The sequence below is a fragment of the Molossus molossus genome, unplaced genomic scaffold (genome assembly GCF_014108415.1).
Source record: "Molossus molossus isolate mMolMol1 unplaced genomic scaffold, mMolMol1.p scaffold_m16_p_6, whole genome shotgun sequence".
NCBI lineage: Eukaryota > Metazoa > Chordata > Mammalia > Chiroptera > Molossidae > Molossus > Molossus molossus.
In genome coordinates, this window is record NW_023425399.1 from 420,736 (window position 1) to 434,693 (window position 13,958).

Consider the following 13,958-nt stretch of genomic DNA (forward strand, 5'->3'; position numbering starts at 1 on the left):
GGGGGAGCAGCGGGTCCCTGCAGTGAGCAGTGGAGGATGGGCATCTGTTTGCGGCACTCAGCCCTGCGTTCCAGGTTGGTCTCTCCCCTTCCTCCTCCCCTCTCTCCACTCCTCCCTCCTCCCCTCTCTCCAGCTCTCTTCCTCTGCCGCCTGCAGCCCCTGCCACAGCCAGGCGCTCGCGCTCGCTCTTTCGCTCGCTCTCTTCCTCGCTCCCTCTCGCTCTCTCTACCCCACCCCCCCTCGCCGCGCCGCCTCCCCCCTCCCTCGCTCCCTCCCCTCCCTGGCACTGCAGCATTCGCCGACTGCAGCTCCAGCCGCCGCCCGCGCCTCTCCGGCCTCTGCAGCCCCGCCGCCTCCAGCACCATGGCCAGCACCGTGTCCGGTAGGCGTCGTAGCCGCGGGCTTCCCGGGGCCTCGGCAGGTCTCAGCAGAGGCCATTGTCTGGCCTCGCCCGATGCTGGGGCCAGTTGTGGACTCTATTTTCCCATCGGGGACCTGCGCACCGCAAGGACGCAGGGCGCGACCGGGCCGAACCCTCAGGAGCCGGGGTTCGTGGATGCCGGGTTGGGACGACCCGGTGCCCCAAAGGCGGGAATTGCGGAGCGGGCCTGGCGGGCGTGGCTCCGGGGAGCGCCCTGGGTGGGGGCGTCCGGCACCGGGGCGCATTGCCCCTTCGGGCTCCGCGGAATCAGGCCTAGCGCGACTGCGGCAGGCTGGATCCCAGGGTTGGGGCGCGGGCCCGTGACCCGGGTGAGTGCGCTTGCGGGTGCGGACAGGGTCCCCTGAGGCGCCCGGCGACCGCAGACCCTGGTCGGAATGCGCCTTCGCAAAAGGCCGGGGGTGGGGGAGGGAGAGGGTGGGATCCTTTGTGGGAGCCCCCGTGCAGGAGTGGCCGGGCGAACCCGCCCCGCGCCAGTGGAGCACCCCGGAAGGCTGGAGTGGGTGCTGAGCAAGGACGGGGATGGAGACCCGAGCTGGGACCCAGCGGAGCGGCGCTCGCACCTCTCATCGCTGCCCCCTCCCCCCGCGCGCTGAGAGCTCGGGGACCACCCTCTGCGACACGATGCCACCCGCTCTGGTCGAAAAAGCCACCGCCCTTTGCGCAGCGGGGCTTGGACGGGGGAGGGGCTGCCGTTTCCTTGGATGGTGGTCTGCGCCTCCCTCCCCAGCCGCCGCCTTCCGGGCTGCGGACCACTGCCTTCCAGGGCAGCGAGCCGCGCCTTTCTGGCCCACGCCCAGCGCGGAGCTCGGCGGAGGGGCGAGGAAGCGGGGCTCACTCCACTCAGGAGCCGTATGCTCCGTCCAGGCGCCCCAAGACCAGCTTTATCTTTGCACTCGGGGTCCGGACAGCAGGGACAGGCGCCCCGCCCCCTCTCCCTTCGGACCAGGAACCGCACTCCCGCCCACCCTTACCTCCGCCCTGCGGGCCGAGGTCCGAGGCCTCCTTTCCTTAGCCCCGCCCACCCACGTGTGCCCCCCACCTTGACCCCGCCCCTCAGGCCCCGTGGATTCCAGGCCCCAGGTGACTCCTGCACCTGCGGGGGGCGGGGGTGGGGAGAGACACGTGCAGCTGCACTAACCACAGTCTTCCAACATCGCCTGGGGGTCTGGTCCATCTGGGCATCTTCCCTGCTGCCCTCTCGCTGACTTTCACAGACATTGGGACCAGCTTTGGGCAGAGAGAGACCCTCCTCCAGTGACAGAAGGTGGCTCTGTCTTTTCCGTGGCCAGAGTGCTGCCCTGTCCCACACTGAGGAGGGACTGTGGGTCCTTGTCACTACCTGTGCCTGAGCTGAAGAGCAATGGGCAGCCACTTGTGGGGAGCCCTGCTCAGATTTTTCTCTCGTTCACCCCGGCAGTGAAAACCCTGTTCAACAGGCCTCATTCCTGCCATCCGTCTAACAGATGAGCAGACTGACATTAGGCAGGGAAGGACACAGCCAAAACTGCACCTGTGACGGCCATCAGAGCTGGGCACAGACACCCTCTGACTTCAGAGTCCCTGGCACCAGCTCTTTCTTTCTCTCTTTAAAAAAAAAAAAATTTCCCTTTGTTGATTTTAGAGAGAGAGAGGAAGGGAGAGGGAGGGAGAGATAGAAACATGGATGAGAGAGAACATCAATGGGCCACCTCCTGCATGCCCTCCACTAGGGATTGGGCCCACAACCTGGGCGTGTGTCCTGACTGGGAATCGAACCAGCGACCACTGGGTGCATGGGCTGATGCTCAACCACTGAGCCAGCTCTTTCTTCTTTGCCAGATGTTGGGGCACTGCTGACCCTTGCTTGGTCCCATGATTTTTCTGGGTGTCAGAGTTTCCATTGTTGTCCAAAGGGAAACCATAAGTGCAGTTGGTCCAGTGCGGCCACCACCCCAAACACAAGCCACAGTGCCAGCTGGGGAACTTCCCCCTGGCTGATGGCACCCGGGGCTGGGCTTTTCCTGTCTTGCCATCAGTGCTGCCCTTGACAGAGGGGAGCTGCAGGTGCACAGTCTGTGCTCCCAGCTTCTCCAGCCATCAGCGCTGAGTAGCCTAGCGGCCTGGCCCAGACGAGGCTACAGGGCCACAGTCGGATTACGTGGACTCCAGCTATAGCTTCTCTGTTAAAGACACCTTGACCGGAGCAGCCGCCAGCCTCCTGTGTGGTGGCAGCCAGTCTGCTCACACTCACTGGTGGTTTGTCGGGTCTTGGTGACTGCGGTGGAGTCTCATTTGCTGTGGCTCCATAGCCACCACAAGACTGAGTGTTGCTTTCTCTTTCTATGTAGACCTAAAGCTCCCGCCACTCTCGCGATGGCTTCGCACTTGCTTGGGAAGACGCGGAGCCCCTCGGTGTCCATGTCAGGCACACAGCTCTCTCGGGCTTTGGTAGACTTGCTCATTCTGTGCCGTGGGCTCTTGCACCTGCCGCGAGGCCTTTCTTCTGCTACTGAACTCGGGGCCTTTATTTCCCTATCTGGATGGGGGAGAGGGGATCCAGGCACCCCCTAGGCTTGTTCTGAGGGTCAAATGAATTATTTCAGGACAGGCGCTTGGCCTGAGGCCTGGCAAGAGGAGAGTGCCCTGGCCATGCCGAGCAGCGTGCTTGTTATGGCTACATTTACCAATTTCCTGCCCAGAGAAAGGAGATGTGACCACATGTTTCCCCCATGCTGGGCTCCTGGCACTGTTGGGGGCAACTCTGACATGTGACAGAGTGGCAGACTGGGCGGCAAGAAGTTCCACCTGCTGGGGAGCAGTCAGCAGCAACCCCCAGGGCCCTTCTAGGGGTTAGTGGGCATCTGTGGCTCCTTGCCCTCCCAGTTCTGGATGGACCTCTGTCCCCATGAGGCTGCCAACAGGAAAGTGACTTCAGAGGCCTGGACTTGTGACCAGGCTCCCATCCTGGCATGCTGTGTGACCTTGGGTGGGCCGTTGGCCTCTCTGAGCGTCCTTTCTCCACAAGCGAGGTTGATAGCGGTGTCTGCCTGGGCTGGCTGGTCTTGAGGGTCAGTTGGGAGGACGGGTGTGATGCACCCACACCATGGGTGCTGGTATTGTTGTTCCCATGTGGCTGAAGGCTGATCTGGTGCCTTCTAACTCTGGCTCATCTAGCATCTAATCATCCAAAGCGCAGCATGCATTTTTGCATATTTATTTAAGGTGAAAAGGAAGAGGGAGACGGAGTTAATCCAGGTCATGGCAGAGGTTTGTTTGTAAAAACTTCTGAGGCCAGGGATGGGGAAGGAAGAGAAGGGTGCTGGCAAAGGGGGGAAAAGGCAGGGTGTGCCTTGAGGCCCTAGAGGGGCTCCCTGGCTTGACCTATGTTTGTGGAGAGGACCTGGATGGGTCTGGGTCTCCATCTCTTCCCTCTGCAGTGAGACATGACCTGTAAGCCCCTCCAGCTCTGAACATATAGGTGTTACCTCTTGTCTTGCATGAGGCCGAGCCGGCCTCTTTCTCTAATTCCCCACCTGCCGGCCAGTCCCCTCGACATGCAGCCAGGCCACAGAGCAGGCCTCGCTCTCAAGCTCCTTCCCACTCAGCTTCATGAGGACCAGTGTTCTGGAAAGGACCGGGATAAACCAACCTGGGGGATCTCCATGACCATCAGATGCTGACTTGCGTCCCTGTTCACAGCTGCAGGACACCGTCCCTCATTTCCCAGGTGGACGCTTGTCCGCCGGGCACAGCTGTGACCTATGAGAGCTCCGACCTCAGTCTCCAGCCCCAGGCCCTCTCCTCTCTCTCCTGACAGTGCAGAGCTCACCTGCCCATGCTCCCCATCCTGCTCCCTGAATTGCTGCCAGCCTTCTCCCATGCTGGGGTGCAGTGACCTGGAAGGAAGCCCCACTGGCATTGTCCGTGGACGTGTTCCTCTGCAGTGAACCCGCAGCTCCTTTTCCTGGGAAAATTTCAGGCTCAAGGCAAAGAGCAGCCAGAGCAGCTGTGAGGCCCTGGGATCTTGGCTTCTGCCCTACACCCACTCAGAGGTTCCGAAAGGCCAGCATGGGCGACGGTGTCAGGTGCTATTAGGTTAGACAGAACCCTCTCTGGCCTGTCCTCTCTCAGGATTCAGGGGTGCCTCCTGGTGCAGAACCCTCCCCCTTCCCTTCTGAGCATAGGGGTGGCTGCTCGCTGGCCTCTCCTGGCCCTGCCTGGCCACATGCGCTGTGATGTACCCTTCTACCTCCTCTTTGAAATCAACTTTTAACAATGCCAGGGATACATGAGTAGATTCTGCTTGTAAAGAAATAAAACTGACAAGCCAGGCCAAAATCCTCTTTGAGCCCCCCCCCCCCCGCTGCACTCCACCTCCCTCCAGCTTCCTGGAACCAACGAGTGGGATGTGTGTTTGCCCTGCACCCCTCCAAGCCCCCGAAGGCTCTCCGTGCTGCTTGTCCAGGAGTCCTGTGCTCTCTTCACAGCCTCTCGGGCTCTCTCCAGCAGAGTCTGAGCCCTCAAGATATTTCGGTCAAGCAGCCTCATTCTTGGTGCTGGCTGGGGGAGGGCCCTGCTCCCCAGGAGCTGTTCCCAGTTGTTTCCGTCCTGTGCCCTGTTTTGACACCAACGCACTCCTCAATTTCATATTAGCTCAGTCTGAGAACATCTTGTGTGAAATTTGATCAGAACATTTCCCATCCACCTGAACACGCGTCCACGTTCTGCGTGCCCCTTGGAAGAACAATGTAGGTGATGTGCCTGCCTTCCCCCTCCTGGGAGCCAGGTCCCCTCTGCCTGCAGTGTCTCTCTGGTGGCACATGGGTCTCTGAGCCTCCTCGACTGTGGGACCTGCTGGAGCCGTGGAAAGAACTCCACAGCTGGGGTTGTACTCAAGGAGCTCGGAGCAAGCCACCCAGCCACGGGGGCCCAGTGTCATCCTGGTTGAGTCGGGGTGACAGTGTTGGGATTGCAGGATTGTTAGCCCTAGTGAGACGCTGGACCAATGTGTCTACTCTGAGGCCTGGCTTGCCATGGATACACCACGAATGGCTCAGTTATTTCCATTCTGAGTGTGGGCATCTTCCCTTCCCCCAACCGGGCTCAGGGCCTCAGCATCCAGGCTCATCTCCTTTTCTGTCTGGGCTGTGGCAACACTGGCCCTGGGCACTGGGTCTGCAAAGCTGTAAGAGAGACTGTGGTGCTGAACGGACAGCTCCCCCTTTGGCCTTAGTGCGTCTGGTGAAGGCAGGGTTTAACGGGGTGACCACACTACTGTCAGGGTAAATGGAGGGGGTGGAGATAGGGGGTCTGAGGACTTCACCCAAATGTACAGCTCAAGGCAGCGCCACCTGCAGAAGCTCCACTCCGGTGCCAGCCCAGTCCTGAGCGGCTAAAATGGTCTGCCCCAGGGAGTGAGCTCTGAGAGGGGGAAGTACATGGGGGGGGGGCAGAAAGAACGAGAGTTGGCAAGATACACAGTGACAAGGAATCACCGACACAGAATGATATGACGAGAGATAGTGACAGACAGAGGGATGAACAGAGACATAGCAATGCAGAAGAGTCAGACAGACAGGGCTGAGAGACAGGAGCAGAAAGAACAATGCAGGGTGACCCACAGGGAGGCATGCCCAGGGAAAGACCTTCAACACCGGGAGGGTGGAGAGGGAGAGAAGAGATGCAGAGAGTCAGAGATGTGGGAGCAGAGAGGCTCCCAGAGAGATGGGCTGGAGGGAGGAGCCCCGGGGAGAAACAGGGGGGTAGGTGAGGGGGGCTGCTCACCCCAGCCTCTCGCCCACAGCCTACAAGGAGAAGATGAAGGAGCTGTCCGTGCTGTCGCTCATCTGCTCCTGCTTCTACTCACAGCCGCACCCCAACACCATCTACCAGTATGGGGGTAAGTGTGCCTCCTGCCTCTCCCATGGCCTTTTGACCCCCTAGCTTGGCTGGCTTCTAAAGAGGGAAGTTTGGGAAAGGGGCCAGTATAGGGGCTCAGGCCTTCAGGTCCTCCATGAGCAGCCACCCACCCCCCCATTCAGGCCTTGATTTATTATGATTATTATTTTTTAATCCTCACCCAACGATTTTTTTCATTGACTTCTAGAGAGAGTAGAAAGGAGGGAGGGAGAGAGAGAAACATTGATGTGAGAGAGACACATGGATTGGTTGCCTCCCACACGACCCCCAACCAGGGCCGAGGATGGAACCACACCCAAGGTACGTGCCCTTGACTGGGAATCAAACCCATGACGCTCTGGTCTGTAGGCCGATGCTCTAACCACTGAACAAACTGGCCAGGGCAAAGCCTTGATTTGGATGCGTGCTGGGAACTGGCCCCTCTGCCCACACCTCCTTGGCTGGCCCTTCTGAAGCCCCTTGTCTGGTCTTGCCCTGCAGACATGGAGGTGAAACAGCTGGATAAGAGGGCCTCTGGCCAGAGTTTCGAGGTCATCCTCAAGTCCCCTTCTGACCTGTCGCCCGAGAGCCCTGTGCTCTCCTCCCCCCCCAAGAGGAAGGACACCTCCCTGGAGGAGCTGCAGAAGCGGCTGGAGGCAGCTGAGGAGCGGAGGAAGGTAAGAACCCCACCTTTGTCCTGGTGAAGGTAGCCAGGAGGTCTCACCGGCCGTGGACACAGTCCCCACGTGCAGGGTGCTCCAAGCCCCTGCTTGGCTGTTGACCTGGGGTGGAAAGTCTCATGGTTTCCTGGACCTCCCCCTGAGAGATCAGAATGGGACAAGGAGAAGGAAGGGTTCCCAATGGCAGTCCAGCCTCATGTCCCAGGACCATACCTGGGAATGAGAAGGAAGGGCCTCCCTGTGCTGGGGGCCGCAAACCTAGACCTGCTGGGAGCTCAGAGGGCCTCTGGGAAAATGGGGTGGGCTCCAGGCCCCTCCCCGCCCCTTCACCTCACACCATCCCCTTCAAGACTGAAACACGTAGAAGAGGAATGGCTCTCCGGAGTGCATCCTGGTGCCCAAGCCCATGGGGGGGCAGTGGCTCCATATCCCTTACAGCAGGTCCCAGTGAGAAGGGAGGCCTGGGGACTTTCCAGGGTTAACCAGTGGTGACTGGCCTTCTGAAGGAGGCAGAGGATGCTAATTGCCCCTGGGAGCCTCCGGCTCTCCTTGGGGCACCACCAGGCAGCTCTTCCCCCAGCAGGGCCCGATTTTGTGTTGCCAACAGCCCCAGGCTCCTCTCTCCAGCTCACCCTCTCCCCAGCATCCCTGGGGAGCTGCCCACCACCACCAGCATTTTAGAAAGCTCAGCACCTGGCCTGTACCAAGCAGCTACTTTGTGCTCAGTGGGCAGAGGTTTGGGGAAGAGCCGAGAAAGCTCAGTGCCAGCCCACGGTTTAGATTCCCTTTGCTCCCAGAGCACCGCGGGGCTTGGAGCGCAGAGAGGGACCGAGCTGCCTCAGCCTGGCAGGGAGGGGCAGCTCTATGGGGACGGACCAACAGGGTGAGGGGCTGAGGGGTCCCCAGACACGCGAAGCTTTCAGTGCTCTCGTCCAGAAAGTTAGGCAAACCCTCCCAAACGCAGGGCAGTGTGGGCCCCAGCTCCGCGAAGACGTGTGTCCAAAGGGCAACTGGGCCGGGTGATGGGCACTGGGCAGGGTCAGACGGCAGCATGGGGGGCCAGGGTGCGGGCGTGGGGTGTCCCGGCTGGGGGCTCGGGTAGGGTCCTGGGTGCAGTCGGGGGGCCGGGGCCTGGGCCGGGGGCGCGGTGGGGATGCGTCCTGGGGGCGGGGCCCGGGCTGCAGCCTCGCCCCCGCCCCACCGTGCAGACGCAGGAGGCGCAGGTGCTGAAGCAGCTGGCGGAGCGGCGCGAGCACGAGCGCGAGGTGCTGCACAAGGCGCTGGAGGAGAACAACAACTTCAGCCGCCTGGCGGAGGAGAAGCTCAACTACAAGATGGAGCTCAGCAAGGAGATCCGCGAGGCGCACCTGGCGGCGCTGCGCGAGCGGCTGCGCGAGAAGGTGCGCGCCCGGGCGGGGAGGGCGGGCCCCCAGGCTCGGCGTGGGGTCAGCAGGATGAGCCCACCCGGCATTTTTTGGGCGCCTCCAGCAGCACAGGAATGGGGAGGGCCATGGTCTGGTCCTGCTGGGGTGCAGTCGATGACGCAGTAACAACGTACATGTTACTTTTGAAATGCTCTGGAGGAAGCGTATCCGGATGTGAGCTAGGAGAGGGAGGAGCTGTTCTGGGTTTGGGGCAGGCGTCCCCAAGGAGCCTCTTTGGCGGGCCCCTGACCCGTGCATCTCCAGCGTCCCCGCCGACTGGGCCCTGCCTGGGGCCAGCCCAGGATGAGGTGAAGCTCTGCTGCTGCGACTGGAGGGAGAGCAGGGCCCCGCTCACCCCCACCTCGTCCCCGCAGGAGCTGCACGCGGCCGAGGTGCGCAGGAACAAGGAGCAGCGAGAGGAGATGTCGGGCTAAGGGGCTTTGGACGCCGCAGCGCCTGGATCCTGAGCCGACACAAGAACATGTTCGGGTTTTGGTTTTGTTTTGTTCAACTCTGTCTAGATGCAACTCTTGTTCCCGCTCCTCCTTTCCTGTCCCCCCGCACCCCCAGCTTCATGCTTCTCTTTCCGCACTCTGAGCTGTCCAGTCCTGTGGCAGTCGCTGACCACAGGCTCTCCCTGGAGGAGCCCCCTGGGCGCCACTGGCACAGGGTCCCTCACTCAGTTCGGGCAGCAGGCCGGGTGGTGGCTCGGTCCCCTCTTGGCAGTCCTCTTAGTGGATATGAGGGTGACCAGGGGTGGTGGCAGGAACACTCGGGTCCTTATGTTGGGTTGTCCTGTGAGCACCTTATCACTTAGGGCACCTCCAAGCAAAAGCACCACCACCTGCAGGCCCTCTGGTGGGGTGGAGCTCCGCACAGGAGGGGAGGAGGAAGAGTGAGACCGTGATGGACCTCGGGCACTGTGGGGCCGGGTCATCCTGCCAAGGTGGCCAGCCCCAGGAGCATGTGTGCAGTGGGCCTTTGTGGGCGGGAAGGCTGCAGCACCTGTTAGTGTGATAGCACGGGGCCCTCTGAGACCACCTGGCCTGTGATGGACACCCTGGGCTGGCCTGGGAGACTGGTCACTGCCTGTGGCTGGAGTGGCGGCGGTATGGGCTGTGATCTGGACTGAGTCTTCAGGGGAGTGGGCTTTTCCACCAGGGACCCAAGAGTAGGCTGCTGTGGCAGAGAGGGTTGTGGGCAGCATGTCACCCCTGCTGGCCCTCCTTCCAAGAGCCTCCAGCAGAGCACCGGTGGGGAAGCCCAGCTGCTGTCCCACCCTCCTCTCCTCCCTGGAGCTTTGCAGACCTGTCCTTAGAGCCCTTTGGCGTCTTGGTCCCTTCCCATGCCCACCCACAATGCTCCTGGCCATGGGGCTGTCAGGCTCTCCTCCAGCCATGGGAGTGGCAGCCACAGGAGCCCCTAGCAGACAGCAGGGGGCAGGGGGCAGGGTTCCCAAGCCTCCTCCCCACCTGGTCCATCCTTGGCATTCCTGGCCAGTGCCTCCCTCTGGCCAGCCTACAGGTTGGAGGTCTGGCTCTAGGCCTCTCCCACCAAGACCCTCCTGGACTGGATTCCTTCCCCTCCCTCAGCCTGGCCTTTGAGGACTGCCACTGGCCTGGACATGGGGATTGTGCGGTCTTTGACCCACCATCCTCCCCTTCTCCATGGCAGTCCCACCCCTCAGATGGGTACTGGTGGCAGGGTCCCTGCTGACCGTCCTCTTGGTGGAGAGCATGAGGGGACAGACAACAAGTCCTTGCAGGACCTAGAGTCACGCCTCAGAAACCAGGTGGTTGCAGCCCCCAGTGCCCAGCTTTCATCCTGCAGAAACCAATGGCGGCCCAGCCAGGGAGTGGGGTGGATGCTGATCCCCTGTGGACTTAGGGGGAAGTAGGGACCCACGCCCCCTCCCTGTCCCCACTAAGATAGCCTCTGGCCGGAGTGGAACCCAGCAGTGCCCACCGCAGCTCTGGTGGGACGCGGAAGGAACGCGGAAAGGGAGCGGAGGGCTGGGTTCTGTTAGCCGTGCAGCTCTCATCGCGGAAGCCTAGTGTAAATGCACCCATCTCATCCCGTAGTGAAAGTGAACTTAAAAACTAAATCAAACGAACAATTAAAGACAAAGAAAAACCTGTGTGTTTAAGAAACAGGGGCACTGTCCCAGTGTGTGTCCTGCGTCTGTGGGGTGGGGACTGGGCTGCGAGGCCACGGCCTGTGTGAGGGAGCGGGAGAACGCTCAGCTGTAACTCCCACGGAAGCTGGTTATCAGGTTTGACCACAATTAGAAATAGTTCTAGTGACGATGGCAATTTTAATAAATGAGTGTGTAAATGACACAGCCCATTTTCCCACTGGGTATCCTGGGAGACGGTGGGGGTGGGGGAGGAGACAGGCCACCCGGCTCTTCCCAGGGCCCAGCCTTCCTGCTGTGTCTCCAGAAGAACCACCTCAGAGGCTGCACAGTCACCTAAGTTACGGATATACTAGAAATTTTGAGAAAACCAACGTTTTGCCCTGGCCAGTTTGGCTCAGCGGTTAGAGCATCAGCCTGTGGTCCAGAGAGACCCGGGTTCGGTTCCCGCTAAGGGCTTGTACCTCGGTTGCAGTTTGTCCCGGCCCTGGTTGGGTCGTGCAGGTGGCAACCACTCGATGTGTCCCTTTCACGTGGATGTTTCTCTCTCTCTCCCTCCCATTTTTTGAACAAAATATGGAAAAAATGTCCTCGGGTGAGGATTAAAAAAAAGAAGAAAACCAACGTTTTGGTTTCAGGGACCCCTTACAATCTTAAAAATTTATGGAGGACCCCCCCTCCAAGAGCTTGGTTTATGCGGGTTACACAGATCGACAATGATCACATTAGGAATTAGGGCTCAGAAATTTAAAATAATTGTACTTTACTTAAAAATGAGCCCTGGCCAGTTTGGCTCAGCGGTTAGAGCGTCGGCCTGCGGTCCGGAGAGACCCGCTAAGGGCACGTACTTCGGTTGCAGTTTGTCCCCGGCCCTGGTTGGTCGTGCGGGTGGCAGCCACTCGATGTGTCCCTTCATGTCAATGTTTCTTTCTCTCTCTCCCTCCCACTCTATCTGTACAAAAAATGGAAAAATATCCTCGGGTGAGGATAAAAAAAAAAAAGATACACCCCTCACTTTTAGCATAACATCTTAAAAGGAAAACAATGAAAATCCACCCCCCGCCCCAACCTGGAATGGCTGAAGTATATGAAAACAACCTGGCTTCAGGGAGACAGACCCCTGCTGCCAGTGCCCCTCTGGGCCTTCTCTGTTGGTTTTATTGGCATTTGTGTCCAGACGCTGAAGACAAGGGAAGCTGGGCAAATGAAAGACCTAGACCACGCACACCTGCTCTGATAATAGGCTCGGCGGTTTAATCTTTACAAAGAAAGACTTTTCCCATCGTTGGCTTGAATACACTCTACATTATTGAAAACAATGAAAATCTCATGATAACATCACTGAAAGGAAGTTTGCTTGAAAACTTCCCATTCCGGGAAATGGCCTTCAGTGGTCTTCCTGCTGAAGAATGAACACGGGTTTACGGCGTGGTCCCACACAAGCCATGTTTCCTGCCTGTTCCAGGCGCGGGACCCCGCCACCTTCCACCCCGCCCGTCTCCCCGCGGCGGCCAGCGAGCCAGGATGCGCCTGACACCGGAAGTCCTCCAGCCAGGGGCAGGTCGCGTCCCTGACCCCCAGCCTGGGGCCCCCACTGCACCTGTCCCGGGCTCACAAGCCAAAGCGCCACGAGAGCGGAGCGATGCCCGTATTGTTACGTTCTGGGCTTTATTCCAGTCCAGACCTTGAGTCTCAGGCGTCCCTAACCCCACGTCTGTCTTACGTGACTCAGGTATAACCGAGGAGCTGGATTTTGGTTTTAATTAAACCTAAAGGAGCACGTGTTGCCAGGGGCCGGGGCTCACCCTACAGGGACCGCGCACGGCGCTTTCCCAAGACCGCCCAGGCCGTCCGGGAGGCCGCTGGAGGGCACCGCAGGGCCACGCGGGCCCGCGCCCGGGGAGCGAAGGACGCAGGGCAGGCCCTCCGGCCCCTCCGGCCCCTCCGGCCCGGCCCCTCGCGCGCTGAGATGAGCTGCTGGTGCTTACTGCTCACGCACACGTCCCTCGGCCCCGGCACAGTCCCCCTACGCACTCCTCCCCCGCGCGTGCCCACGGAGGAGGCCTGTCGGGGCCCGGCAGGTGCGTGGGCGCCCGCAGGTGAGCCGGCGGGCAGGGGCGGGGCCCGGGAGGAGCCTTCCCGCGAAGATGCCGCCGCGCACGCGCGTCTGGCTCCGCTGGGCCTTATTTCTCGGCATCGCCCGTCTCCCCGCCGAACGCCAAATAAATCTCCGGGCCGCCCCTGCCCGTGCGTGCGCGGCCCCGCCGCCGGCGTCACTAGGAAGCGCGCTCCCGGGCTGCCGCCGCCGCCGCCGCCGCCGCCGCCGAATCCCTAACAAGGAGCGGAACCCGCGGCCGCCGCCGCCGCCGCCGCCCCCGCCCCTGCCGTCCGCCCGCCCGCCGGCGCCCGCGCAGGCCCGGCCGCGGCCCAGGTAAGCGCCCGCCGCCCCCCGCGGCGAGGCCTCTCGCTCCGCCGCGCGCCGCCGTCCAGTCAGGGGTCCCTGCGGAGCGTCAGGACGTTACGGCGGGGGGAGGGGAGCGGGGGAGGGGCGGTGGCGCGCGGCGGGCGTCACGGGCGTCACGGGCCCGCGTCAGGCGGCGTCGGCGGCGGCGTCCGCCTCCATCTTGCCGGAAGGTGGCGGCGGCGGGCGCAGGGGGTGGTGTTGGTGTGGGCGCGGGCCGGGTGGGGGCCGTGTCCACGCGGGGCCTTCCCCGGTGGGAGCCGTGTCCACACGGGCCCCTTCCCCGGTGGGGGCCGTGTCCACGCGGGGCCTTCCCCGGTGGGGGCCGTGTCCACGCGGGTCCCCAAGTGAGAATCTTGTTTACGCGGGGTCTTGTTCACCGGGGGGTGGGGGTTGTGTCCACGCGAGTCCCCTCCCCCCGTGGGAGCCGTGTCCACACGGGGTCTTCTCGGTGGGGACTGTATCCACGCGGGGCCCCCTCCACGCGAGGTCTCCTCCCCGGGGGGCCTGTGTCCACGCGAGTCCCCTCCCCCCGTGGGAGCCGTGTCCACACGGGGTCTTCTCGGTGGGGACTGTATCCACGCGGGGCCCCCTCCACGCGAGGTCTCCTCCCCGGGGGGCCTGTGTCCACGCGAGTCCCCTCCCCCCGTGGGAGCCGTGTCCACGCGGGGCCTCTTACCCCGTGGGAGCCGTGTCCACACGGGGTCTCCTCCCCGGTGGGGGCTGTGTCCACACGTGTCCCCTCCCCCAGTATGAGTCATGTTCACGCAGGCCCCTTCCTTGGTGGGAGCCGTGTCCACATGGGTCCCCAAGTGAGAGGCTCGTTCACATGGGGTCTCCTCCCCGGTGAGGCCGTGTCCACACTGGCCCCCTCCCCCTGTGGGAGCCGTGTCCTCGTGGGGCCTCCTCCCCGGTGGGAGCTGTGTCCACACGGGTCCCC

The 13,958-nt window shown here is 61.8% G+C and overlaps 2 protein-coding genes across 2 annotated transcripts in view; both read left to right on the plus strand.

Annotated features, from left to right (window-relative positions):
• The first annotated feature begins 295 nt into the window (after positions 1 to 295).
• On the plus strand, positions 296 to 10,656 carry STMN3 (stathmin 3). The gene is made up of 5 exons (XM_036246011.1): positions 296 to 382; positions 6,225 to 6,320; positions 6,821 to 6,996; positions 8,208 to 8,399; positions 8,798 to 10,656. Exons 1-5 carry the CDS (start codon positions 364 to 366, stop codon positions 8,855 to 8,857), a joined length of 543 nt encoding a protein of 180 aa, XP_036101904.1. The 5' UTR covers positions 296 to 363; the 3' UTR covers positions 8,858 to 10,656.
• A 2,301-nt stretch (positions 10,657 to 12,957) lies between these two features.
• GMEB2 (glucocorticoid modulatory element binding protein 2) overlaps positions 12,958 to 13,958 on the plus strand; it is a 28,176-nt gene continuing 27,175 nt past the window's right edge. The window contains exon 1 of the mRNA XM_036244089.1: positions 12,958 to 12,988. The gene's annotated coding sequence lies outside the window, so the exon portion shown is untranslated. The remainder of the gene's footprint in view (positions 12,989 to 13,958) is intronic.